This window comes from Colius striatus, chromosome 2 (assembly GCF_028858725.1).
Source record: "Colius striatus isolate bColStr4 chromosome 2, bColStr4.1.hap1, whole genome shotgun sequence".
Classification (NCBI taxonomy): Eukaryota; Metazoa; Chordata; class Aves; order Coliiformes; family Coliidae; genus Colius; species Colius striatus.
In genome coordinates, this window is record NC_084760.1 from 21,137,362 (window position 1) to 21,165,132 (window position 27,771).

Below are 27,771 nucleotides of genomic sequence, written 5' to 3' on the forward strand. Positions count from 1 at the left end.
CTGGGAAGGAGCATGGCCAGAACTAGCCTCAGGGCTATTCCATACCATACGGCATCATGCCCAGTATAGAAAATGGAAGGAGTTTGTGGGGAGGTGCAGATTGCTGCTTAGGCATTGGTCAGTGGGTGGTGAGCAACTGCACTGAGCATCACTTTCCTTTTTTTCGTCTTTCCTTGGGTTTTATTTCTCTTTGTTATTTGCCTTGAGTTTTACTTTTTGGGGGTTTTCTTGCCTGATAATCCTTCCCATTCGAGCAGCTACCTGGTGCTTACTTGCTGGCTGGGGCTGAGCCATGACAACAACCTAGCTGGTCAGCAGAATAGACCAGCATGTAGTACAGTGTGACCTGCAATGCTGCACCAGCAACAGGGAGAGCAGCTGCTCCTGTTTGGCTCCGTGTACGCGCCTCAGTGCGGCTGCACCTCTTGCACAGCAGAACAGATGCAGCTATGCAATATCAGCGGTGACAACTTTAAGGTTAGAGAGCCCTTGTAAGGTGGGCCAGCAAAAGGTGACAAGCTTTACTAAAGCTGGCTTCAGAATGGTCATTAAAGAAAAATATCCCCAACTTTATATGTCAGAATATATAACAGAGGCTGATGTAATAAAAGGCCCAGAAGACAGTAAGGACAATAAACCAAAACTAAGACATAGTAATGTTTCATTTTATTTGATAGAAAGTTGCTTCAAAAATATTATTAGCTATATACATTCTTATATGCTGTACATATAATTACATATAAAAAATGTACATGATAGCAAACATCCTTCCATTACATTTTATAGACAGTAGTTAATAGAATCATAGAATCATAGAATGGTAGGGGTTGGAAGGGACCTAGATCAGGTCACACAGGAACATGTCCAGGCAGGTCTTGAAGACCTCCAAAGAAGGAGACTCCACAACCCCTCTGGGCAGCCTGTGCCACTGCTCCATCACCCTCACAGTGAAATAGTTTAATAACATGAGATGGAATTTATATTTCATACCTGCTTTCATCCTGATCCTACCTACAAGGAATTGATAGATATGAGATATGGAAAAAGCTACCAAATCACTTAATTCGTACCCCAGCTCCCACAAAAGTCTTCCCCACAGCACCTTTTGTTAGTGCATTGTTCTAGTTAGGTTTGCAGCACTTCCCTTTAGAGATAATTGGCTGCTAACCTTACCATCAATATTTTTCTCTTGGCATTCACCCTAACACTATTTCTAATTTATGTCTGTAACTCCGATCTCCTGAGTTACAGAAATTCTCCTCAAACCAAGCTAGATTTCTTCAACTTTATGTTGGTTTATTTTCATCCTGATTCCTTAGTTGCTTGTTTGTCTCATATGAAATAGATGTAACTATTAGTACTTGCTGTTCTGGGAGAAGTATACTCGAGTATGAAAACTATAATCCAAGTGTTCTCTCCTTCCCATGCTAAACCTGGAATCAGTCAGAGAGAAAAAAAAAAGTACTTTTCCTCCTCCTCTTCCTCCTCCGGCAATTACATTGTGTGTGACTGCCAGCTGCTTCCTGGGACAAATGAGGTCAGCTCTCAAGAGGAACTGCTCAGTTAGGGGCATTTTTCTGGTCTTAGTCCCATGAGGAATGCTTTACCTGTCCACCTTCTCTCTAAGGAAGAGTTAGCATACCAAAATTGAAACACAGGGAGTAGAGGCTGTCAACTCTGCCCTTTACTAGTCACTTCCATGTCCTCACTGGAGGGATCAGACACCCTTATCCTATGGACCTGCCCTTCAGGGAAGAGAGTGAGAGATGCTGAACCAGCAGAGTACCAGCAGAAGGCCTGTGGGAGAAGCCACGGCCTCCACAACCAGACAGGCTACTATGGAGGACTCTTCCCTGAGCTAAGAGGGAATGTGGCTTCTCTCATTGCCAACAGATGTTAAAAATGAGCTGCTGCTTTACTGCAGATATCTTGAGAGCTGCAGTTTCATTGCCCTGAGAACGTTTTCTTCTTTCCAAGTTAACAGCATCCATAAATATCTATTTTATTTCTTCTGTGCTCATATGACCCTGTGCTTTCTAATCCTGTGCTGGACACACTTTACATTTCCTTAGGATATTTTCCTACTCTCTTTTCATACTTCTATGTCTTTTTTGTATTAATATGCAATAGCTTTCTCTGAGCAGTAAAGCAGTTTTCCATCAGCTGTCAAGGTGAAAGCAAGGGGATTAAGGTTCCTCTTATACATTCTTTTAGTATTACTTTAAATAATGGGCTTTTTTTCCTAACTAAGGGGAACTCTACTTACATTCTTCAGAACAAGTTTATATTTTTTAAATTACTGCATAACATGCATATACTTAGTAATATCTTAAAGCCAAAGATATTAATATGCCTTCAATCTTCTACGCTGTGGGATTTTCATTTGTTTGAGAAAATGGTTTTCAGGCTTCTATTCTGCTTGCAGTAGCTCTGTCCGCTGTTGCTAGGCCCGTTTAGATTCAATTCTTTTATACTACTCTTTAATCTCCATTGAGAATTTGAACTGGTATGAAATACCTTGTGTTATTCCTTGTCTGAATTCCTGAGATCTTCTCCGCAGCCTTGGTTGGGAGAGGTTGCTGATGTGCTTCTGGTAAGATGAGATTCCACCTTAGAAGATGTGGCCTTGAAACATTCCTGCAGGCCTCGTAGAGTGGGAGGTGGAGGAGTAGGACTGCTGTCACTTTGCTGAATTTGTGCATTAGCAGCTGGTGAATCATCATCCTGCTGGTCTTGTGTACTGGAAGGAACAGCTGGAGAGATGGTGCCCTGAGGAGCAGCTGTTGAACCACTGTTGAGACAATATGTAACTAAGCTTGAGATATTAATGTTAAATGTGCAATTATGACTGTTCTTAGTTTCCAAGCAGTAGTTTATGAGCTAGTTAACTAGTTTTCTTCATTGACACATTCCTCTTTGCCTTGTTTCACCTCAGCCTTATGGATCTGAGATGGTCACTTGTCTGTCATGTTGAATTTGACTCCAAATTCCTTCACTTGATTTGCATTGTATTCTGGGGAAAGGAGGAGGAGGTGGGCAAGGAAGGAGAAGCAGCAAGGGAGGAGATCAAAACTGCGGTATCACTAGTTTTAAAAGTTAATAACTTGTGTGTAAGTTTGTAACTAAAGTACCTTCTCAGTACTTTGTTGTTGAAAGGAGTAACAGTGAAAGTATGAGCACTTTTAAATTTTCCCCATTTTCTTACAGAGAAAACTTGTATCATCTGATTTAAAAGAATCACCACCATTACCTTGATTACTTACAAGGTACTAAAATGCTTTTACAGTGAGGAAGTTCTGAAAAGATGTAAAATGAGCCCATTATAAATGCATTTCAATAAGCATCTATTGAAGAGAGACTATGCAGGCAATATGGATGTTGGACTGGATTTTACATAAGCGTTTCATAATAAAAGACACAAAGACATTTTTAAGATATCTATTTTAAATTGAAAGCTCTATAGGAAGCATTAAAAAACAACCCAGAATTGTTGCAGTGCCTTGTTCCATCAAGGCTTCAGGAATACAGTGTCTGTACATGAGAAGACTCAGGAATTAGCAAAATTTATGGATTCATCTGGTGAAGACAGAGATTGAAAACATAAAATATTTAAGATGTATTACTTTCAAAGAAGATAGAGCCTGAGTTTCTGTGCTGTTATTTTTATGCCTGTGCTAAGGACAAGGAAAATACTACAGTGAATCAATGCATGCTGTATGTTACAAATACAGAGGATCTTTGTTTTACGAAGTCTTCTCATCTCTAGGAGAAAAGCATTAACATAGTAAACTGTATTTTAGCCAGGCTGGTGCATTTGTTTATTGTTTCCAGATGGGAAAACCTGTGTATGTGCATTCTTCCAATAAGATATTATTTGAGTATTTCTCAAGAGTTAATTCACAGACCACTGGTGGTCCATAGAGCACCAACACATGGCTTAGAGAAGAACTTTTGTAGCAAAGCACTGCTACTTTTCAAACAATTGTGTCATATCTTGGGATGTAGGCTCAGGTTTTTGAGGTTTATTTATTTGGGGTTTTTTTGTTATGGAGTGTTTTACAGTTGCAAATATGGATTTAAAAACCTGTATGAGATAACTGAGCAAGGAAGTAAAATATTACTTCTGTATGGAAAGACTAAGCAAGGACAAACCTGTTCGTTCTCCTCATCTCACTGATTCTAATCTCTTATCCTGTTCCTGAGGAGAAGCTGAGAGCACGGAGTTTGTTGAGCCTCAAGAAGGCTCAAGCAGACCTTGTCTACATGTATTAAGGTCTGATGGGAGGGTGTAAAGAAGATGGAGGCTCTTCTCAGTGGCACCCAGTGGCAGAGCCAGAGACAATGGGAACAAACTGAAACACAGGAGCTGTAGTCTGAACATTGAGGAACACTTTCACTATGAGGGTGACTGAGCAGTGGCACAGGTTTCCCAGAGAGATGGTAAAGTCTCTGTCTTTGGAGATACACAGCTGAGCTGTACATGACTCTGAGCAACCTGGTCTAGGTGACCCTGCTTTAAGCAGCTGGGGATGGACTAGTCAATATACAGAGGCCTCTCCCAAATTCACCTGTCCTGCAACATATACATTTGGTACGTGTGTAAAACGTACTGTGTGAATAGCTGCCTTCAGCGACCACAGGGGTGAGTTCAGCCAGTTTAGACTAATCTTGTTTACAAGGTACAAATGCCTGTGATAAGCAAGATGTCATTTAATAATTTCTGTGCCCCAACAATTTAGACTCCTTTGGTGGTAAAAGATAGCTAATTTATCTCTCCTACAATACTTTTATCAGTAGGTACAAAAGAGGTGTGATTTTCCTATCTTTTATTGTGAGTTAATTGAGGCACAACGGGTGACATGAAAATGGAATTGACTGGTCTCTGGAGAGCCTAGAGAGAATAGCAAGAAAAGCAAATAATGCCAAATCTAAAATAGACCTATTGATCAAAGTAACTCCATGTGTTTACTCCTGTATTCTCTTGCACTAATTGAATAGCCTTGTGCTGCCTTGTCTAGAATGAATAACTTTTTTGTGCTATAATGTTAAGCTGGACTGCTTCTGTATTACATACTTTTTGTACAAGGTTGTGACAATCCTCACCTCCTTGGCAAAGCATATATGAACAACTAACTCCATGGTAATTTTAAGATTGCTTTTAGATTTTGTTGTGTCAGGATAATATATGAAATTGCACAATGAAGGTGCCTGGTTTTTGCTGAGACAGAGTTAATTTTCTTCTTAGTAGTTGTTACAGTGCTGTGTTTTGTATTTCCTGTGCAAATAACATTGATAACACACTGATGTTTTAGTTGTTGCCAAGTTGCGCTTATCCTAAGTGAAGTTTCTCATCCACTGCCAGTGAGGAGGTGCACAGTAAGCTGGGAGGGAGCATGGCCAGGACAGCTGACCCAAACTTGCAACAGAGCTATTCCATACAATAGAGCATCACGCCCAGTACAGAAACTGGGGAGAGCTGGTGGGGAGGCACAGACCCTGCTTGAGCATCAGTCAGTGGGTGGTGAGCCGTTGCATTGGGCATCACTTGGGCTTTTTGGGGTTTTTCCCCCCCTTGTGTTTTATTTCTCTTTTTTCATTATATTCCTTTTCATAAGTAATATTATTATTGTACATTTTGATTGTTGTTGTTGTGTTTTATTTTAGTTAGTAAACTGTTTCTGTCTCAACCCACAAGTTTTACTTTTTCCCCCAATTCTCCTCACCATCCCATGGGCACAGGCAGGAGTGAGTGAGTGGCTGCATGGTTCTTAGTTGCTGGTTGGGGTTAAACCGTGACAGAAAGCTACAGGTTTTTTTAAAGACTTACCAAAAGCTATGCTTCTGAAAAGCACCTGAGTTAAGATCTTTGCTTAAAATTGGCTTCTTGGTGCAATTGTTCAGTTTTTGTCCCATCATTCGCCTGATTAAAGCGTCATCCGTGTTTGGAAACAACTGTTTTGTGATTCCTGCAAAAGAAAGAGACAATATATATATGATGCCTCCAAACCAAGAAAACAAGTGATGTGTGATCTAAAATGCATTTCCTGCATCTTTGAAATGTCCAGCTACTTCAGCTTTAGCTCTAGTTACTTTGCTGCCTTCACACACAACTTCATAGATTTTGCACATGTCAGCTCTCACTTTTCTCCGTGCCTTCCATGTTGCCATGCCTGCTCTTGGCAGACCCTACAGGAACTCCAGGGCCACAAGGGCTCCCTGTAGTGAGTGATTTCTGTCTGCTTCTCTCCTCTTTGCTCTGTTCTTGATCAGAGTCCTTTTCCTGTCCTCATCAGCCCTCATGCCTCTGAATCTTACAGTTTTTGTTCATTAATTTTCATTTGCCGGGTGGTGTCTCCCTAAAAATTTCCCTCCTGTTTTGCCTGCTTAACCTTTTTGAACACAATACCAACAGGACTCAAAATCAGGAATGTGATTCCCACTCCTCTCTTCTTGATACTATCCCTACCCTTGCTTTTCTTCCCTTGTCATTTGGAAGCCTTACAGTTCCTATCTCTTTAAATAATCTGATGTACCAACTCATTTAATATAGTCCTAGAACTGCCAGACTTGCTTCTTATTTTGCTTTTTCTCTTGTATAGTGTTGACATTTTTCTATTTGAACTCAGTATTTTCATTTCCCTTAAAAGACTTCTCTATAGGCTTTCCTTCATCACTGAATTCCCTGCAGCATGCTGTATTTAATGCTCTGATTATCTTCTCTGTTTCCCTTTTCAGTTTTTTCTTGATCCTTCCTCTGCATCCACCTTTAGAAAAGTCACTATTAACTCTGAGAATCATGGAATCATTTTGATTTGAAAAGACCATTAAGATCACTGAGCCCAAACATTTCTCATCCCAGGATCTCCTTTAAATTTTTCTCGTACATCATTCTGAAATTGTCTCATCTTACCATCTCTAAATACATTTTCACCACCTCCTTTCACACACTCTCCTTTTCTCTCCCTTGACTTTGGACCTTTTTCTCTAGATAGGTTCTTAAGGAAAAAGGGTTTCTGCAATGGGTGACTTTCAAAACTGCTGATCAACTTCAATAAAACTGGACCTAGGTACAGGAAACAGAGCTAAGCGTGGAAGAGAGAAGTGGGGAGAGAACTATAGAAGTCCAATGGAATGGCAATGGGGGAGGGACTCTAGTACAGGAATTTAGCCTACATTGTTCAAGTATTAAGCTATTGGTGTGAATTCAATAAAAATCAGTCTTCATGTGCTCAAAAAATATTTTCCTCTAAAGCTGCTACCTCAACCTGAAATGATTCTTTTTCCTATGCAACAAACATTTTCTGCTGTAAACCTCAGCATAAACCAAATTTTGTTTGCCTCTCTGATCACTGTTCTTGTCTTCTATACTTATTGTCTCATTTTGCCTCCAGCACTATTTAAAATGTCAGAATTTGTTACATTCACTAACTTCAATTTTAAATTTGATCCTAGTGTCCTCTCTCTGCCTTCCTTTATCCCTTATCATCATGCTCCAAGTTTATCTGCTGTAGATTAACCTTTCAAAGGCTAAACCAATTTACAATATCGCTGGGCCTGAGTAGCCACTTAAATAAAACCCACAAAATTCACACAACGGAAATACTGCTACTTAGCATTTCACTGAGAGTATTTGTAAGAAATGGTTTAAAGAAGCGTGTAGCCCAAGAAGGAAATAGGAAACAGCACATCACCTGAGTAGACCAGCTGTTAAGCATTACAGCCCCTCCCTCAGAGAAAGCCCTTCGTCAAATCAGTGCCACATTGAGTAATGTTAACAAGTCATCACCTATGATTTCCTGAACTTCATTCTGATTCATAGCTGGTTTTGCCGCTTTATCCTTTGAAGAGGAGGACTTTGCACCTGTCAGGCTGTGTGTAGCCATGTATTCATGTGTATAAAGTGCTTGCATCAAGTCATTTATAAACTTTTGAGGTTTGCTCTTGTTACAAAGTGCAATCTGCCACTTTTCGATCTTGAACTGGAAAACAAAATTGGGCACAGGCATAACTATTGCAGTTTTCTAGAAATATGATACAGTATTACCTCTGAAATAGCTTTTTAATTTCCTTTTTTTCAACCACAGTTTCAAATGCAATCTCTGCAAACTGTGTGCTTCAGATCAACACTAAACCTGCACGCCACCCAAGGTTTGCAATTATACACACAGGTTGATTTTTGCCTCAGAAGCAAGTGTGGGTCAGACCAAGGGCCCCATTCATCCTAGCAAACACTTCACTGAACGATCCTTACTACTCACTAGTGGAGACAGGACGTGTTCAGACATATCTAAATCCTCTGCTTGCACTCCATGCAAGCTGGCTGTGGTCTAGTTCTGGCATGGATTCTGTACAGCCTTGGGGGCATGGCACTATGCCCAAGCTAATATTCCTGCCTCTGAGCAGACGTCCCCTAAAAACTGTGACATCTGGTTCTGGGCCTTGAGAGTGACTTCTACAAACAGCAGTTGTGCAGCCTAAGTATTTAAACTCTCCTAATGGGCAATTTTGAGCTTACCTCTATTAGGTACAGCTAGGTTGCTCAGAAAATTAGGGGGTTGATTTCTTTAGAGATGTTTGGTCAAATTTTGTGTATTGCAGTATTCAGTCAAAGCATCATAGGTGTCTTTGGGTTTTAATTGGTGTCTTTGGGTTTTAGGACCCTGTGAGAATGATTTCCACCAACTGGCATGACTCAGTGCATAAGAATGTTTATGTAATGTGAATGCAGAAGCTGGAATTATTCTTTTGGTTGCATCTTTACATTTTTCTTGTAGACTCTGTGCCTCAAATTTCTCAATTATGCTCTGTTGTAATTACAGAGAATAGGGGAACACCTTCACTCAGTATCTGTCTAGCTATCTACTTAACTATTGGCCGGTGTCTGGAATGAGAGCAGAAACATACCATTCTCTATTTACAGTTTAAACAGACGGCTGCTATTTTTCTTAGATTATCTCTTAAACACTACCATTCCCCTTTAGCATCCAAAATATTAGGCTGGAAGCTATCCCTGGATCTCAGTATTTTCTTCATGCATCCACATTCTGTCCTTAGTCACAGATGTGCAAAGCCACTGAAATCAAAGTGAGTTTGAGAGTGTACCAGCACACTGAATGAAGTCTAGTATTTCTCCTGGAAAGAGCCTTCTGCACAAAAGGAGCTCATTAGTCACATTGTCAACTGAATGATGATAAAATGATTTTTACTTACACTTATTTTTTTCCTATTTGTTATACTAGATCAGTAAAGCTTTTACTGTACAAAGTTTTCATTTTTATGCCTGAAATTGCCTTTTAACTGACCTGTTTTTCAGTCTGTTGTTCCTCATCTTCCACATTCAAAGTTATAGGTGAGCTGGAGCTGCTATGCAGAGCTGTACACGAATCTGCTAACGGATTGTTAGACGCTTTCCAAACGGCATGTGCGTGCAGACTGGATGTAGATGATGTCACTCCCCCTTTGAGCAGTGCTTCAGCCATTCCTACTAGTTCCTCAAAATGGGTGACTGCCTGTGGCAACACTGAAATCAAACGGAAAGCGAGGGGTAAAATAGTAATTGAAGCTTTCAGACTCTAGTTATGGAAGTGTGTATATTTTTGCAATTAGATTCCTGTCATGATGCCAAAGAGTCAAAGCAGTCAGTGAAGATGCTTTAACATACTTTTTTTTTCCTGTTCCCTCAAATGTTTTCCTGCCATTCTGATGTGTCCAGCCATGAAGATCTGGCTTCTGTTTCTAGAATAGGACTGATCAGTTCTCTGTGAGTCTAAGAGGAACCATTAGTTTACGCCCACCATAGCACTATACAGCCTATTTCTCTTTTTCCTTTTTCCTGTCTCAAAATCTCTACAAGTCTGTAAAGCTACTGAATATGGGCTCAGTAATGTTATATCTGATTTTTTTTCGCTTCCAAGAAGTTACACAGACTGCAAAGACTATTTTCCCCCCCTTTTTTTTTAATCTATAAATAACCTTTTCTCCAAGTAGCATTTATTTTTAAATATAAACTTTGAGTCCATTAAGAAGAATTGATTCAGAGCAGAAAGGATGTAAGGGATGAAGAACCAGCAAGTTGCAGAAAATACTGTAAAAGACCAAGACAAGTGTTTAAGATGCAAGTCTTACATGTGTAAGAAAAGTTGTCAGACGCTGACAGAATATTTAAATATAATACTCAAAAACGTGGAGGTGAACGATTCAAACCAATGTGAATAATATATGGAGTGGAATCAAACAGGCAATGAAATTGATATGCACTTGCAAAATCATATGACAATAAAAAAGAAAAGAGATACTTGGCTGTCTAGGGATGGTATGATGTAGCTGGGGAGGGATGAAGCAAATCCTTTTAAATATTATTCATTCATGAATGCTTTGAAATTTTGGATTCAGTCTCGTGTGCCCCAGAGTAAGGGTTAGGGACAAGCAGAAGGGGCTTCAGAGATGATGAGGGGACAGAGTGTACCCTCAGCAAGTTGGCTGATGACACCAAACTGGGAGGACTGGCTGATTGCCCAGAAGGCTGTGCTGCCATTCAGTGGGATCTCAGCTGGCTTGAGAGTTGGGCAGAGAGGAACCTCCTGAGGTTCAACAAGGACAAGTGCAGAGTCCTGCATCTGGGAAGGAACAACCCCATGCTCCAGTACAGGCTAGGGGTCAAACTGCTGAAGAGCAGCTCTGCAGAGAGAGACCTGGGAGTCCTCATTGATAATAAGCTAAATATGAGCCAGCAATGTGCTCTCATGGCCAAGAAGGCCAATGGCATCCTGGGATGCATTAAGAAGAGAGTGGCCAGCAGGTCAAGGGAGATTCTTCTCCCTCTCTACTCTGCCCTGGTGAGGCCTCATCTGGAGTCCTGTGTCCAGTTGTGGGCTCCTCAGCTCAAGAGGGACAGGGAAGTGCTGGAGAGAGTCCAGCACAGGGCCACCAAGATGATCAGGGGACTGAAACATCTTTCATATGTGGAAAGACTGTGGGAACTGCGGCCGTTGAGTCTGGAGAAGAGGAGATTGAGGGGAGATCTTATTAACATTTACAAATATCTAAAGGGTGGCTGTCCGGAGGTTGGGACATCCCTTTTTTCTACAGTATCTAGCAACAGGACCAGGGGTAATGGGATGAAGCTGGAACACAAAAAGTTACATTTAAACATAAGAAAAAACTATTTCACTGTTCAGGTGAGGGAGCCCTGGCACAGGCTGCCCAGAGGGGTTGTGGAGTCTCCTTCCTTGGAGATCTTCAAGACCCACCTGGACATGTTCCTATGCGACCTGATCTAGGTGACCCTGCTTCTGCAGGGGAGCTGGACTAGATGATCTCTAAAGGTCCCTTCCAACCCCTCCCATTCTATGATTCTATGATCACTAAGTGATGAAGGATTCATTTCTAAAAGAATAAAATGGTTCACCTCTGAGAAAGGACTAAATTTGTTGTACCTAGAACTAACTTAGATTATCAGTAATGAGGAACTACTGAAGTAATGAGAAATGAAATTCTTCCAAAATAAATAAGATTTTAGTACATCAAGCAAGACTGCTAATAAATAAGGTCAGTTGGACTGGTCAGCACAGTGTTTGAGCTTAGTTGATGGTTATACAAAACATATACAAAGGTTCTTGGTCTCTCATCTGGTTTTTTTCCATTTCTAACTCTATGGTTACATGGCCCCCGCCTAAGACAGTTTTTTCTAAGTGCTGCTGGAATTAAATGTTGCCATGTATCAAAGACTTTGATGCTATAATGGTCAGCCTTGATCGTGTCAGGCGTTTGAGCATCTATAATTCCTATCCAAATGGCCTCTAATAAATCAAGCTTCTCATGACCTTCAGGCTTTCCTCTTCATCCAAATAGCCCCTGACTTTACCTTGCAGCATCACCAGGGACTGCCTTAGGCGGCAGTTTTCTCTCATGGTGTCTGTTAGCTTCCTCTTGAGACTTCTTATTTTGGCACACAGTTCTACCTTGGATAGTTGAAATAAAGGCTCTTCATCATCACTGCTGCTTTCACTGTACAGAAGGTTGCTTCCTGAATATGTTTCTCTCTGAAAAAAAAACCAAACAACAAAGTCTGTGCTATCTAGAGCAACAACAACATAAAATTAAAGCATTAAAACTAACATTTAAGTATCTGGCTAAATCAGAATATTCTCTGTGTACACAGAATGTATAAACAGATGCAGTGCTTTTTAATAATAGCTGTAACTGAACACAGCTATTACCATTCCCATTAAAATAAAAAATCAAATGTCAGTGTAATATGTAGCTGTTAGGTACTTAGCTCTGTTTGTCATTCACTAATTTTCTAGTGTTTTTTAGAACCATTAACTTCACTAAAACAGAAGTATTACTCTCCTCTAAACAAATACATTTATTTGCTTTTGCTTAATACATTAAAATTGCTGAAGATCAGATCCTTACTTGTTTGTTAATTAAAGATGTTTCAAGTTGACTCAGGATGTTCACAGGAGCAGATGCCTGCAATGATTTCTTTCTTTTTATGTGTTTCATCATCTTCCCCTGTAAACAAGAGCATAATAGTGTCTTTGCATTCCCACAGAGCCTGTCATTACAGTATCTCACAGTATACCACTGTAGTGGTTTTGTGCGGCCAGGTTTTGGTAGTAGAAGGGCTACAAGGATGGCTTCTCTAAACAAAGAGCTGCCAGAAGCTTCCCCTGTATCTGTTAGGGCCAGTCCTAGTCAGATCTTAGATGGATCTGCCACTGACCAAGGCTGAGCCAATTAGCGATGGAGGTAACGTCCCTGTGATTAGTGGATTTGAGAAGGGGAAGAAGTTGCTGTGCAGATGCTGAACTGCAGCAGCAACAGGGAGTGAGAATTTGAGAACAACATCTCTGCAAACACCAAGGTCAGTGGAAAAGGAGGCAGAGGAAGTGCCCAGGCACTGGAAGAGAGATTCCCCTGTGACATGTGCTGCAGCCCATGGTGAGGCCACAGAAGCCACAGTGGACCAGAGATCCACTCACAGCCCATGGAGGACCCCATGCCCGAATAGGTGGATGCCTGAAGGAGGCTATGACCCTCTGGGAAGCCCATGCTGCTGCAAGTTCCTGGCAGGACCTGGGAACTCATGTAAAGAAGAGTCTATGCCAGACCGGGTTTGCTGTCAGGGCTTGTGACCCTGTGGGTGACCCATGCTGGAGCAGTTCCTTGCTGAAGGAGTGTCTTCCCCATAGATGAGATCTACATTGGGGCAGCTTGTGAAAAACAGTATCCTATGGGAAGGATCCACATTGGAGAAGTTTGTGGAGGACTATCTCCTGCGGGAGGGACCTCACACTGTAGTAGTGGGAAGTGTGTGGAGGCTTCCCTGTAAGAAGAAGCAGCAGCAAAGACCACCTGTAATGAACGGACTGCAACCCTCATCCCCCATCCCCTGCACTGCTGGTGGGGAGGAGGTAGAAACATGGGAAGAAGGGAGGAGTGGGAGGAAGTGTTTTAAGATTTGGTTTTTATTTCACATTTCCATGCTCTGTTTTGATTGTTTATTAATAAATCAAACTATTTCTCCCCAAGTTGAGTTTGTTTTGCCCAGGATGCTAATTGCTGAGTGATCTCCCCGTCCTTATCTTCCATGCCCAGTTGAGGAGGGGGAGTGATAGCATGACTTGGTGAGCACCTGACACCCAGCCAGGGCTAAACCACCACAACCACAAACTTTTATTCACTATGCAGTTGACACTCTTGGTTAATGTTTTTCAAAAATATGTTTGCAACTTTTTGTCATGGTTTATGTTTTCCTTCCCTCCATTTTGTCACTGCAGATCTCAGCATAATGCAAAGCTTGGAATACCTGGTCCCTTCCCTTTTTTATGCAGCAGTCAGATTTCTGTCTTACAGGAGAAAATGTAACAGACTTACAGAGCATCCAAGTCTTGAATAACACTTTTCTTTAAATAGCAAAGAACAAGACCCATTGGCCTAAGTAATTAACAGGTTACTGTACATGAAGACTGCCTGTATTTCTAACTTTACTATACATATTTGGTGTATGATACTGTGAAGAATAAAGAGTTACAGCCAATTTCATTCCATTCCAGGCCTACCAATATCGGGCACATAAAGACAGACACTCACCTGTTCTTTATCCAGGTCACTGTCTTCACTTTCTGAGAATATCATTTCTATCCTCTTCCTTTTGCCTTTTCCAAGGACTTGTATTTTTGTAATCTCATCTGCTTGTAATATCTTTTGCATCATTTCCACCAGCTCTTGGGGGTCATCTAAAGTGAGGGGGTAAGAAAAGGGCAAAGCACAGAAAATCAGTTAGCAATATGTTACAACTAGCTTAAAATTTCATATCAGACAAGTGGTCTGGAACTGCACTCACCACTCATATACACCACTTTCACCATGTGCTTTTCTGTCTTTCTTTCTCCCACAGGCCAGTTCACGAGCACATGCTCATTTGGTTTCAGAAGTCTTTCTAGTTCATTGTCATCACTGGGAAGGTCCTGTATCCATGAAGTCTCTCCAATTTGCAGTGAATTATCATTTACAAAATCAAACAGTGTGAATTTTTTCATTGTAGAGTGTTTTTCTTGTCACACAGACACTGCCTGCAGGATGTCATAGGAAAAACAGCTGTTAACCTGTCATACCTCAGGAATGTTACATGAATACCTTAAAAACCCCCAAACAACCCTGCTATTCCTAGATATTGGCAATTACCTGGCATAGAAATATCCTGGAGAAGGCAGTGAAAATTAGCTAAGCAGTGTTTTATCTCTCCCCTGAAAGATGGGAGATGGTCTGCTCAATACATGTACATCAGACAGTTGCCTCCAAAACCATGCATAGAAAAGCAGCTTTCACTCAGAGCTCTTGTTTCTATATTGCTGCTGTGCCTGATCTATTGCCTGGCTTGGTTCTCTATTACTTCTACACTCTCCCCAAAAAAAGTTTTCAGTCCAGCCTCTGACTAAAGGACGCAGGTTTCCTAGAACAAAGGAAAGTACTAGCTATACATGCTATTAAGAGGAATGTATGACTTCCAGGTCTGTATTAATCATCTCATGGGCAGCAAGATGACCAATTGCAGACACAGAAAACCAACCCAGAGTAACCCAGGACAACTGACTGCATGAGGTATGACACATTCTGGCAGTGGAAAACTTGACGTACAAAAGAAATGACAGGCGGAGGACTAGGAGAGAGCTGGGTTGCTTCACAAAGGATAACAGCAACAAGGAGAACTCAAGCCCAAAAGGTACAGCTAAATCCTTTGTTTACCTAAAACAGTATTTTTAAAGCAAAGGACAATTTCTGGTTTTTTTTAAGCACTGAAGTTCTACAATGGGAGAAGGGAACAAGTCATATGTTGTACTTTATTTTTCTAATTAAGCTGATGTGCCTTACACAGAAGTGTGAAATGTAACATACATTATTAAACCCTACTAGAAACGTAACTGGCTCATTTAAGTGTTTCCAGTGTACTTAAGAAAAGATATTTTCTACTTTAAATCAAATAAAACCAATAAATAGGAAACCTGACTTTGTCAAACCTTGCTCTTCTTTCCAGCAAACATATGGTTGAGCCTGTCAGTTCATGGAGGTGAAGTACTTTCAAGAGCTGAAAGCTCATGAATTCCCCAATGTGACAGTGTGATTTGCAATTTACTTGGCCTCAATCAGTCAGAAGCAAATTTAATGCCTCATGGAGAGGCTGTCAAAAAGGTATCTCAGAGCTAGGAAAGGACAATTACGTGAGGCTATTATGTCAAAGTGAGAAAATCTGGCTGCAGTGCTCTAAGAAGCAATGTCAATTCGTTTGCAGAAGCCCAGCTCACCACTATTCACCATGCCTGCGCTATGCCTCAACAGCACTGGCTTTTCACACAGGGGTGAACTTGTTAATTTGTGAGAGACAGCTATGCTCTTGTCAACATGTTTACTGATACAATGAGGCAAGCAGTGGAAGAAATCACCATTAAAAAGAGGTTTAAATCATGCTTTTATGCAGAATGTGTTGAGTGTGGCAGCAGTAGGATTGCTAAGTACTGCCCTGCTGAAGAAAGGAGACTATATGCAAGAATTCACATTAGTTTTTTTTCAAAGGAGTTAGAAAGAGCAGAAAATATCTATCCAATATCAGTTCTGGAGAGGAAACAGCCTGAGTATCTGTGCCTAGCATGAGTCACAGGAGGCCTCATTCTGCCACTGATCAAGGCCAAGCAGATCCTCATACCACATACAGGGATCATCCAAATGAATAAACATGTAGACAAAGCAGAGCCCCAAGGAAGAAAAGTTTCAGCACTGACCTCACTAGGGATAGGTGAAGTCCAAAAATGAAATGGGACATTTGAACAAACAGCAATATACCAGATTTAAAGCGGCTGGTGTTTGCAATCACATTGGGCACCAGCATTCCTCCTTCTTTTTCAAAATGCTTTTGAGGGTTAACATTTCTCATCTGGCATGATGATGTTAACTCTACCTCTGATCAATCCAGCACAGCAATCCCTACCACCCAGTTCTTTGATTCTCAAATGAAGCACTGAGCTTTCCCCTCAGTGGCTGTGAGCTACTTCACTGCTCTCCTAAAAGCCCACATAAGATCGTCAGGATTGCAGCAAAGTTAGAGCTACCAGTGTGCTACCAGCTGACTGGCTTCTGTATTTTTTTTAATGCTTCCCTGTAGTCCTCTAACAGCCTGTATATTGTCTCTCATTTTGTATTGAGACAAATGCTCTCTGAGCCATGGGACATTCTCATGGCGTGTGCTTGCACTGGGTCAGCACGCAAGCCCAGGGCTTCCAGGGACACACGGAACATGCCAGCTGTTCCCAGCAGGCAGGGTAAGTGATGGCTCCCCACAGGACTGGGGCTATTCACCAAGCACACCGGTAGCAGGGCCAATGGCTTTTGGAAGGTATTAGACTTGCGTATGTGTTCTACAGCCTAATGAAGTCAATGGACATGTGGACTGATGGATGTTCTTTGGAGCTCACAACAGCAGCCTGGTGCTGCTGGTAGACGCTGCGAAGCTCGCGGCCAGCCAAACCTCTCACATAGTCTTTACACCAGACAAGCACCTGGATCCACGGAAATCCATCCTGCCACTCGAAGCAAGTGCCATGGATTTGTGTGGAGCTGCTTTTTGCTTGGTAACAGGGGGAGGGAGCTGCAGTGCTGGTTCCAGTAAGCATTCTCAAAACATCTCCCTGCTATGTGAGAGATCCATCTCCAAGCCTGGCAGGGCCAGTCTGGTGCCTCTGCCATCACTATTTAAGCATGAAAATCTAAGCCAGAAGAGGGGATGGAGGAGTGGTACAAGATGGAGGCAACCACGCAGACTCCACAGTCAGAGGAAGAGAAAAGAAGGAGTGCTGGACTGCTGACCCCTCTGCAACCTGTGGTGAGAACGCAGGCTGTACCCCTGCAACCCATGGAGGGCCATGGCACGACTGAAAGCCACCAGCAGCTCCGGGTGAGTGCACCTGGACGGGTGAGAGACTGTGTGAGGAGGCGGCCATGGCGCAGGCCGTGCTGGAGAGCCTGCGGGCCCCAGAACAGCCCCACACGAGAGGCAGAGAGGAGCTGCAGCTTTGGGATGAACACGTCGGAGCAGCCCGTGCAGGGCTGCTGGGTGTGTGAGGTAAAACGCTGAGGTGCAGGGAGGGACCGGCGAGGAGTCTGTCTGCCTTGAGGAGAGATAAATGGCAGGAATCATCAGGAAAACACTGACTGAAACCCCCATTCCCTGTCCCCCTGAGCCATTCAGCAGGGAGGAGATAAAGACATCAGGATCAGGGCTCTGAACCTGGGAAGAGGGGAGGAGTGGGGAGAAGGTAGCCTTAAAGGACAGGTTGTGCTTTTCATGATTGTACTACTCTGTTTTCTGTTTGTCATGTTTTGGGCTTTTATGTTTTTCGTTGTTGTTGGATTAAATGAATGTCTCTTTTCTTCCCCAAGTTGAGTAGCCTGATCTGCTTTGTCTGGAACCATCAGTGGCAATTGAGCCCTCCCTGTCCTTCAGGAGTTCCAAAGGCCCTTGATACTTAGGGCTGATCGTGGTCCTTTGGTCCCTGATGGGTGTAAACCATGACAGCAAGGGAAAATTTTTACCATGGTCATAGCAGGACTCAGAACTCAGTAATTTGTCTACGTTATCCATAAAGCTCTTCTGAGCTGTTAAGATTCTTGCCTGTGGTGGGAGGGTGTAGTAGTAAACAGCTAAACTGCTTTCACCAAAAGACTTAACAGCTGCCAAGTTAAAATGTAAGCTACACAGGATGCTGAGTGAAATAAGGAATGGATTTCACAAATAGTCATGGAGGAGGGATAGTGTCAATCCACTTCTCTAGCTCTCAGAAGGAATCCAAAAGCCTCTTGGCCAATTTCTGAGGCTTGTGCTACTGCTCCTTCTGCTTTGGAAGAGGCCCAAGCAGGAAAGCAATTGTGGGGCAGTTACAGTGACTGGGTGGACAGGTCCCCTCTCTGCTGCGGCTCTGCTGGGCATCAGCTCAACTGCTTGCGTTACAGATAAATCATAAAATTATTACATTGCCAAATAAAAGGAACAGAGTGCAATAGTTGATAGTGCTTTTCTTTATGGAGCTATGGCTTCAGCTCCTGCAGTAGACATTCATCAAACTACATCCTTTCAGAGAATGTATTGTGACAATCCATGGACCCTGTAAATAATACCTAACTGTCTGCTGGCATCATTTAATCAGCCAGTGATTAAAGGGAATGGAAAGGTAGAACAAAATGTCTCTAATGAGGAAAATAAAATAGTAAAATACTTCACTCACTGGCAGAGAAGTCCTGCAGTGTTTTCTCACTCCATTCTCCCACTGGAGTTAATATGAACATTGTCTGACTGGGGGCTGCTACATATGCTTCCCTGTAAAATGTTTTATTTGCTAAAACAGATCAAAGGCAAAATATACTGTCTCATCATCGAAAAATAATAATGTTGGGGAGTGGGATTAACCTTACCAAACTTTCACTGCCTTGAAAGTGAGAGGTTGTCTAGCCACGTTTGGCTCAGTCACCATAGAGAGAGGTGATTCATCACACTCTAAGACATGTATCTAAAAGACAGCAGATGACTTACTGTCTGGGAGAGCCTACTTCCCTCCACTGAATATTTGGTGATTATACAGGGATAGGTATGTCTGCTTATAGAAGCTGACTTAGTCAAACCCATCCTGTATTAGCTTTTTCTACTTTTTAATAGATTTTGAACAGTAAGACAGATTCCAGCAGACCTTCTACTGTAGGGAGCCAAAAGGATTGAGTACCAAGTTTGTTAAAGTACCTTTGTTTCTGTTTTAAGTCTTCTAACATAGTTCTGACACTGAATGCTTTGTTAAGTGGTTTAATTGGAAGATACATCATCATTCCTAGACATTACCCTGTGTGCAGCTACTAACCACAGAGATAGAATTACATGACCTTTAAAAGTCACTTATGTTTTGCGAGTTACTCATTTCTGCTATATTCTCCATTTACAAACAATAGCTACTTATTTGAGAGGTACTGAATGCAAATTTATTGTTTTAAGACATAAATTTGTCCCTACTTTTTCTAAAAGCAAGGAATTTATAGAAGGCGGGGGGAGGGGAAAATGAAGGAGTCACTTCATTTTAAAGTTCTGCATGGGAAACATTAATTGGACTCTTGATTTTTACAAACATGTTAGCACCTCACGTTCTGCACAGATGCTACAAATTTGCAGACAGAATATTGTTACTAAGCAACTCAAAAAGCCAGAACAAAAAAATAATCCAAAGCCACCAAAGTAATTTAAAGACGTATCTCACCCTTTGACTGACATAGTCCGTTCCATTCAGCCCGAGAGTTGGCAGATGGCATGCTGAGATCATTATTTCTCTTTCCTTTCAGTAAAAGCAGTGTAAAGTATTATGAATTCACAATATGAGATTGCAGGGCCATTCAATGGGTCTGATTCCACTGCGGCTTAAAGCAGGGCTTTACCACTGATTTCAGCAAAACATGAAACTGAACCACAACTGTGCAATTCAAATCCACGGTAAACTACTAACGTTTTGTATTATCTTCCCCCTAAGTTCAGCCTTCAATTATCATAGTTTTCCTTGTAAAAAAAACACCCCAACCTTTACTGGGCTAGAAATCCATCTATCTCACTCAAAACTATTTCCAATTCAGCATAGTGAGTGGTAGTCACATATTTGGTTTGTGTTACTTTGCAGCATTTTAACATTGAACTTGTCAGGACATTAAATATAATGTTGGTGTAAAACTCCTGGGCTGCCCTGAGGTCTCAAAATTCCCAGTTCTCAGTAGCAAGGGCATGATGGAAAATGTGAACACATTGCAATCTATTTTTTGTTCTGTTGTGGGTTCCAATCTTATTCCTCTGAAACCAGTTTAAGATTTACTAATGATTTCCATGATATTAGGCACTATCAGAAAAATGCAGAAGTATTGCCACCGCTCAAATAGATTTATGGTATGGTATCTTAGTCATTTATCAGGCAAAATAAGGCTTTAAAGCACAAATCTGCTGCTCTCAGCAGAGAAACAGTACAGACTTTCAGAATCATCAGTATCACTATGTTCCTAATTCAAATTCTGTGTTCCCAAGGAATTCATGAAACTATTATTATTCTTCACAGTAGTGCCTTCCATGGTGTGAGTTTCAGTAACTTAGAAGCAGCAGAAAGTAATGTTAATACTGACAAATGCCAAAGCCCTTTGTAGGACTGTGGCTTAAACCAAAAGCCTGAAGAAGTTTGTCAGAACAGCTCTGATTTTTGCAACAAACCACTCATTTTATCTGTAATACTGAGTGATAGGAAAGGATGAATAACTTAATTTATTAAGCAGGTATATTTAGTTTGTCTAGAAGTACTCAAATTGTGTTCTAACTAATAATCTAATCAACTAACAGTGAAACATTTTTAGTAAATGTCAAGATGGCAACATGGCATCATGTCTGGGCTTTCAGGATAGGATTCAGTTCCAGATTAAGATGCTTACATTCAGGTGTCACTAGTGCACCAGGTATCTAAGTTTATCACTGTAATCACTGGAGATCTAGGGGTCAATTTGATTGCTAAACATAGGTGTCTAGTGCCAGGGACCTCTAGTACTCTGCTTGGCCTTCACCAGCTGCTACTCCTGGAGTGCAAACCTTTTATCACAACTGCCATCCCTTTGGAGACATGCCAGCCTTGAGAACTGGTTCTAAGAGTTAAGCCCCTAAAGAAAAGAATTAAAGCTCTCTGGAAAGCAATGCAACTTGTTTTAAATGCTCTAAGGCTCAATAAAATTGCCCAAAAATAAATATATGGTGCAATCTTAGATAACATAAATTATTATACCTGGCCTCTAGCTGCTTCTTTTGATGGGCACCTATCTCACATAGGGCCTAGACCCTCCTCCAGGTTCATGGGGATGCTTACTAACTCCAGGAATGTCAAAATGGCACTAAACACTTAAGTTCAGGGAAGCAAGTTGTTCTCTGGGCCCCAGTGATTGGAACTGAATTGAAACAGGAGCTTAGATACCTTGCATGCCTATAAACCACATACATTCATTTACACGTATTTGGATCCCACTCTCAGTAAAAGATCCCCACAAAGATAACAAGATGCCAAATAATAAGATGCAAGAAGTTATCTGAATTCTACATCACAGATTAGTATCTTTATTAAATAGTTATTTCACAGCTGACAGATGGGAAAGCAATACTCACTTGGATTTGCTTGCTCGCAAATGCCGTGCTCAACAAAATGTATTAATATACAGACCAACACAAAGCAATTTATTTATTAAACTCGATGAGAACCCTAAGATACAAGAATTTGAGTAGTCACATGAAAGCTCTTTCCATGCAGGTTAATATATTCAAACTCTTAGAAGCAGTAAGTAGCCTGAGATGAGAAAACAAGTCAGCATGGCTCTGCAGAATCCAATAGTTGGCCGTAGTTATTCTGACTTGGCTTAGGTAATTTAACACAACATATCTGAACAGCTGCCAAATTATGAAAGGTTAAGGACCAGTGATGTATTCCCTTGCTTCTTCTGAAGAGGTTTATAGGATGGCAACATCATTAGGGAAAGTCTGACCATGGGCAAATCTATGCTGAGCTACAAAAACTGTGTACTTGCTCTATGTAACAACCCAAGCAATCCAATACCCTTTTTTAGGAGGCTGAAAAAGTATCAGATGTGCTTTCCATATGCAGCTAATGTACCTCCAGACAGGACTTCTTCACATGCACGCACTGCTAACCTGATGTGAGAGTTTTAGAGGATGCATCTTACTGTTTTCATAAGGTGGCATAAGCTATCTTATATCCTTCAACAAGCTGTGCTGTGCCAAAGCATTACAATTGGTGACATCCTCCCTTCAACTCTGTAAGAGCACAGAAAGGAAACAACAGCTAGGAAATCCCAGGGTTGAGCTCTGGCCAGTACTTAATGAGCTAGCGGCACCCTAACTATCTCTACTCACGTCTCTTTATTGGCTGTCATAGGTGAGTGATGATAGATTACAAGTCATGCCTGGTTAATACTCCAAGTGCCTGCTCTTTTACTCTGAAGCTCTTCCTCAGTTGCTCTGGTTTTGCAGCATGCTGGCAAGAGGGAATGAACCTGATGATCTCCAGTTAAAAAAACCCACAAAACAAACACCTGCACTACCAATAAAGGTCATGAGCTAAAACAAGAGACATGTATGTTGTTCTCTTACTCAAGAGAACGTTATTGCAAATAAGAGTAGTTCTGCATGAAGTTAGGAGAACTGATAGAAAGGCTTCTTTCCTGTAAAGTTAACAACCTCAAACCTGATCAGAGCTACTTTCCCCTGTCTTGTAAAATTAAATGTCTTTTTACTGTATGTAGTTCAACCTAACTTCATTGATTAATATGAGCTGAACAACCAGTGTTGTATATCAGTCTGAAACAATCCTTAAACAACTTCCAATTATGTACATAAAATACTAATGAAGTGCAATTCCCTCAGGGATGCAAGGCCACGTTCAGATTGACAACTGCTACACTAAACACTGCCAAAAATGAATGCAGAGCAAATTTTAACCAAGGACAAAGGGGTATACCACTGCTGTAATAAAATTAAAACAAAAAAGTGCCATAGGAGCTTTAACAGTGTATTTCTGTCTAAGCTCAAGATCAGTCTCTCTGTCTGCAAAGTCAATTTATGCCCACAGAATTCCTGCCAGCATTTTTCCAGCAACGCTGTAAGCCATGAGTGCACAACCACATGGTTCATGCTCCATTCGATTTACATTCAGTCTAATAAACAGAGGGAATCAAAACATGGACGTTGTGTGAGTTGGTGAACCTGCAAAATAAGGACAATTGCCTCCAAGTATATAAAGCGGGCAGGAATTTGGTTTTACATGGTCACCTGAGACAGCTGCAAACATGGAAATGTTCCTGCCATGGAAGGGTCAAGACTGTAATAGCGGAAATCACGGTTTTTAGGTAAATCATACAACATTTACAGTTTACCTTCTCTTTTCAAAGATTCTGAAAAAATATGTATTTACTTAATTTCAAGGGTACTGTAGGAATTAACTGATGTATGTTTGGAAGGCACACTAGCAAAGCACTGTATGGAGTGAACCATTAAACAAGTTCTGTAGAACAAAGATTTGCAATAACCTTGCTGAATTTGGAATGTATCGTTTCATATAACACATTTTCTTGAAATGTGATGCCTGTATCAACAGGGAGGATTTTCTTTTAGCTGAAGATGTATTTTGTAAGGTTTAATCATCTACCAGAAGCTCTCGCAAGATCTTTGCATACATCATGCTTAAACTACCAGGAAGCATACAGAGTACAGCATGTGACCCACGGAACAGAATATTAAGGGGGAAAGTCAATTGTTCATTGAATGAAGTTGATAACAGTCAGATACTACAAGATTTCCTGTATTTACTTTGTTTGCTGCTTTGTTTTTTATTTTATTGATATTGGCTCTTCTTTGATTAGAAAAAAGCCCAAATATTTTGTCAAGAAGTATTATATGATTAGAGAACACTTCTAACCAGTGAAGTAGTCATTTAAGCAGAATATTTTACTTAATTATAATTAATTAGTAGAAGCACAGTCCTTAAAACATATCTACATATCAGCAAAGGGAAATCTTACTCTCTCACTTCCTTGGCAACTCTTCTGAAACCATATAACGTGGCCATCTCCTATTCTTATGTCCACATCACCAGCACGTGACTGTTTTCTTTCTGCTCACTGACACAGGGAGTCTTAAAATTGTAAAACGAGGTTCACAAAGCCTGAACCTGCAGGAGCAGAGAGGTGCCTCCGCAGCGTTGTGGAGTGTCCTTGAGTCCCACAGCTCACGGTAAGGGGAAGTCAGCAGATTTCTACAGACATGGTTTCTCTGCTCAAAATACCGTCACATTTTCATTTTGCATTTTTTTTCTCCTTTCAGCCTAGCCCATGGTATTCAGCTAGGATTTTTAGTTTATTTTTAAAGAGCATTGTTGAACCTCATATAAATTATCAAGGAACACGCACTACTCCATAGATTGTACTGCAGTTCTGCTTACAAGGCAAGGGTAAGGGAAGAAAGTATCTCTGCCTTCAGCCTTGCTGAGCAAGACTGCTAAGTCAGAACAAGTTATCATGAGAGATAGGCTGAAAGAATATTTTAGGTCAACACTGTCTTGTCTCCCTGCAGGAGGGCCACTGCTGCTACAACACATTCCCTGCTCAACTCTTCCATTAAACTGCAGAAATCTGACAGAATTTCCGTGCTGGTTTTTTGGAAAAAAACTATTACCAACAAGCCACCCAACTGCATTCAAGGGGGACTGGAACCAGATAAACATCCTTCTGCCCTGTGCCCTTTTCCACTGCAAATGTTTGCTGGTTGCCTTTTCTCTGTGGCATCTCTGAGGTAAAACTTTCATTTTTCATCTTGCTGCCCAGGTGCTCATCACTGCATCTGCCCTCAGCATTGCTCAAGTACAGGGCTGCTCCCAAACCTCCCGCCAAAAACTTCAGCTACACCTGTGACTTTGTTGTTGCTGCTACTTTTTCCCTGTGATCCCCACGACAAAAAGTATCTGCAGGACGCTGCCACCCACCTTCTCCCATCTCCACTCAAGTGCAGCCAGGTCACGTGTACTCTGAAACGGCAGCAGTACCCCTTATTTATTACAGGGTTGATGGCTGCCTTCTTAGATTATAAAATCCTTTTGGACTTGATTCAGCTTCTTAACAACTCAGATGTGCTTTCTGACCTCCCTTGCCATTCTCCACACTCTCATCATAGCTAGTCCCAAGACTTAATTACCTTCTTTCTTTGAAATAGCTTCACCTCCACGATTCTCCTTCTGAGGTAAAATCTCAGCTGAGAGGTTTTAACCTTCTCTCTTCATTCCTTTTCTCTTCTCTGTTTATCATCCTTAAGATTTATGAAAAGTTCCCTGAAAAAGATTCTGTAAAGAAGCTCAGATTAAAAATACTATACATATAAAACCTCTTTTAATTTCTATTACTATTTGTGGAAAAAAATTCTACCTACATATAATTTGCTCACTTTTGATGTGAAATAATGTCAGCAACTTAAACTTTATTCACCATGGAATAATATTTTAACCGCACTATCAAACCCCACAGTATTTAACAAACACTGAGCAATAGTGAGCATAAGAAAGCCATAGCAGCAGCTTGGTACACATGAGAGGCAGTTAACTCAGAATCCTGGAGCAGCAGCTCTCTGGAAAATCATGCATGTCAGCATTTCTTGTACCAAAATATACTCTTTCACATATGAAAAACCAAAATTGAGCAGTCGTCATGAAATTTTATTATAGACCTTTGGCAAAATATTATCCTACAAACACCAATGAGCTCCAAGTTTCAGAAGGGAAAAGCTTTAAACCTTAAGCTAAGAAGCTAACGTTAGCGACTTGTCTGTCAAACACTTCCTATGCACTCGAGAACAATGTGAAAATAACGGTTCCCTCTCAGTTGTCTGCAATTTACCGTGCAGTCACTGCTGCGCTACGTTTTTCCTCACCCATCTAATTCTGGAACAATAAACCAGCACAGAGCGAGAGGTGTCAAAAAGTTTCGTGCTCCTGCCACACGCTGCAGTGAAGCGCTGCCGCAGGGCAGCCTGCTCCCGGGGAGGAAGAGGGAGGTCACGCCGATTTGCTCCGCGTTACACACAGGTAACGTGAACCCTCTGAATAATCTCCGGGTAATCTGCACTAAACCCCCTTTACTGCAGTGTACTGCGGTATTAGGAAAGATTTCAATATTGCACCACGTGATGCGACACAACCTTGAAGCACGCATCAGTTCCCAGGCAGTGAGGGAGAGCTCTAAATCACAGGCTGCAATGTAGCAACTTTCCCTTTTACAAAGCCGCAGGACAGACTCTTTTGGCTCACTATGTTTAAATACAGTGTATGCATGCAATGATACAAAACTCCTGCGGTAAAATATTAAGGACTTAAAAGCCGATGCACTATTTTTTCTTTCTTTACTTAGCCCTATCAAGAGACTCTTTCAATGAGAGCGGATTTCCCTAACATTAAGGGCACGTTACAATATGTGCACATATGCTTTTCTACATAGTTTTACGTTAGCCATATAAAGCATCAACATCTCAGTGTTACTCCCATGTTTACATGGAGATTTTCATTATTGTGACAAAGTTTTAGAGGCATCCCTCAGATTCGTGTACTCACATCCAGGATGTATGAGAAGGGTATGAATTTTGTTTCGAATCAACTTAAGTTTTTCACAGGCAAACACAACATTACACAATAGTACCTAGATGCATTTTCTGCAGGTGGGTTTTTTGTGCTTTAGTGGCGTGAAGGAGCTCAGAACCACGTTTTCAAAGACCTCTGACACTGCCTTTGAAAGGCGTGGAGCATCATTAAAGTAACAGCCGCGGAGGTGGCGACAGCGTCGGAGGTGAACCCCCCGCCGTTCCCTGCGTTGGCACCCTGCACACGCCAGGATTTCTGCGCAATAGGCGATGCAGCGGCTCCGGCCAGCGGCACATTCGCTGCAGCGCGTTGCCGAGTGCTGCAGTGGGGTACGGACGCCGCTCCGTGCCGGGAAACTTCTCCGCGAAGGAAACGTCGCGGCGAGCGCTCGCCGGTCCCGACGGTGCGCACACACACCGCGCTCCTTAACGCGCAACGCGGGCCAAAGCGGCTCTCCCTCCTGCGCTCCGCTGAGCTGTCGCCTAAATCCCGACACCAGAAGCCCGGGGCTGCGCGACACGAGGGCCCCCATCACCTTGCCGGGACGTATCACATGAACGTTTCCCGATCCTTCCCCCCTGACACCGCTTTGCCACGCAACCGGCCGCGACCGGTGCCCCGAGTCCAGGAAACTGCTACAGACGCCGCTTCCCTCGACAGCGCCCGCGGAGCTGCGCGGCCAGTTGCAGCCACGACCTCCTGGTCAGTGCCCTCCGCGGCGGCCGGAGGGAAGCAGCCTCTCCCTCCCCGCGGGGTTCACCGACCCGCACCGGGAAGCCATCCCTTTCCCTTCCCCTTTCTCCCTCGGTACCTCGCAGCAGCCATTTTCCGCCTCCCTCTGCAGCAGCTCCGGCTCGTGATGTCACCGGCCACCCCGGCCGAATCCCCGCGGTGGCGGCGGCGGGCTGCGCCCTGCTCCTTCCTCCCGTTCTCCGGAGTACCCCCCCCCCAGCTCTCCTCCTCCTCCTTGCACACGCCCCCCCGGCCGCGGCCGCCCCGCCCCGCCGTGCCCGCGCCGGCTGCCATGGCCGCC

General features: G+C 42.2%; 2 protein-coding genes across 4 annotated transcripts in view; both read right to left on the minus strand.

Moving 5' to 3' along the window:
- LOC104551079 (E3 SUMO-protein ligase ZNF451) overlaps nt 1-2,604 on the minus strand; it is a 50,024-nt gene extending 47,420 nt beyond the window's left edge. The window contains exon 1 of the mRNA XM_061990501.1: nt 2,518-2,604. The gene's annotated coding sequence lies outside the window, so the exon portion shown is untranslated. The remainder of the gene's footprint in view (nt 1-2,517) is intronic.
- Nucleotides 645-27,660, minus strand: BEND6 (BEN domain containing 6). Of its 3 annotated transcripts, none has more exons than XM_061990503.1 (10): nt 27,550-27,660; nt 25,307-25,451; nt 14,351-14,579; nt 14,098-14,243; nt 12,418-12,516; nt 11,864-12,041; nt 9,303-9,520; nt 7,787-7,979; nt 5,828-5,966; nt 645-2,791 (listed from the first exon to the last, which is right to left on the minus strand). In XM_061990503.1, exons 3-10 carry the CDS (start codon nt 14,544-14,546, stop codon nt 2,524-2,526), a joined length of 1,437 nt encoding a protein of 478 aa, XP_061846487.1. In that variant the 5' UTR covers nt 14,547-14,579; nt 25,307-25,451; nt 27,550-27,660; the 3' UTR covers nt 645-2,523. The 3 variants fall into 3 exon arrangements, with proteins under 3 accessions (XP_061846487.1, XP_061846489.1, XP_061846490.1); XM_061990505.1 differs by lacking the exon at nt 27,550-27,660 and adding an exon at nt 26,797-26,964; XM_061990506.1 differs by lacking the exon at nt 12,418-12,516.
- Nucleotides 27,661-27,771: the final 111 nt, after the last annotated feature.

Excerpts from the sequence above, each read along its gene's own strand:
- BEND6 (XM_061990503.1), bottom strand. The coding sequence starts at position 14,546 with ATGAAAAAATTCACACTGTTTGATTTTGTAAATGATAATTCACTGCAA. Across the intron at positions 9,521-11,863 it reads GTCCCTGGTGATGCTGCAAG|TGTTGCCACAGGCAGTCACC; the intron begins GTAAAGTCAGGG and ends GTTTGATTTCAG. Across the intron at positions 2,792-5,827 it reads TTTCAGAAGCATAGCTTTTG|TGGTTCAACAGCTGCTCCTC; the intron begins GTAAGTCTTTAA and ends TTGTCTCAACAG.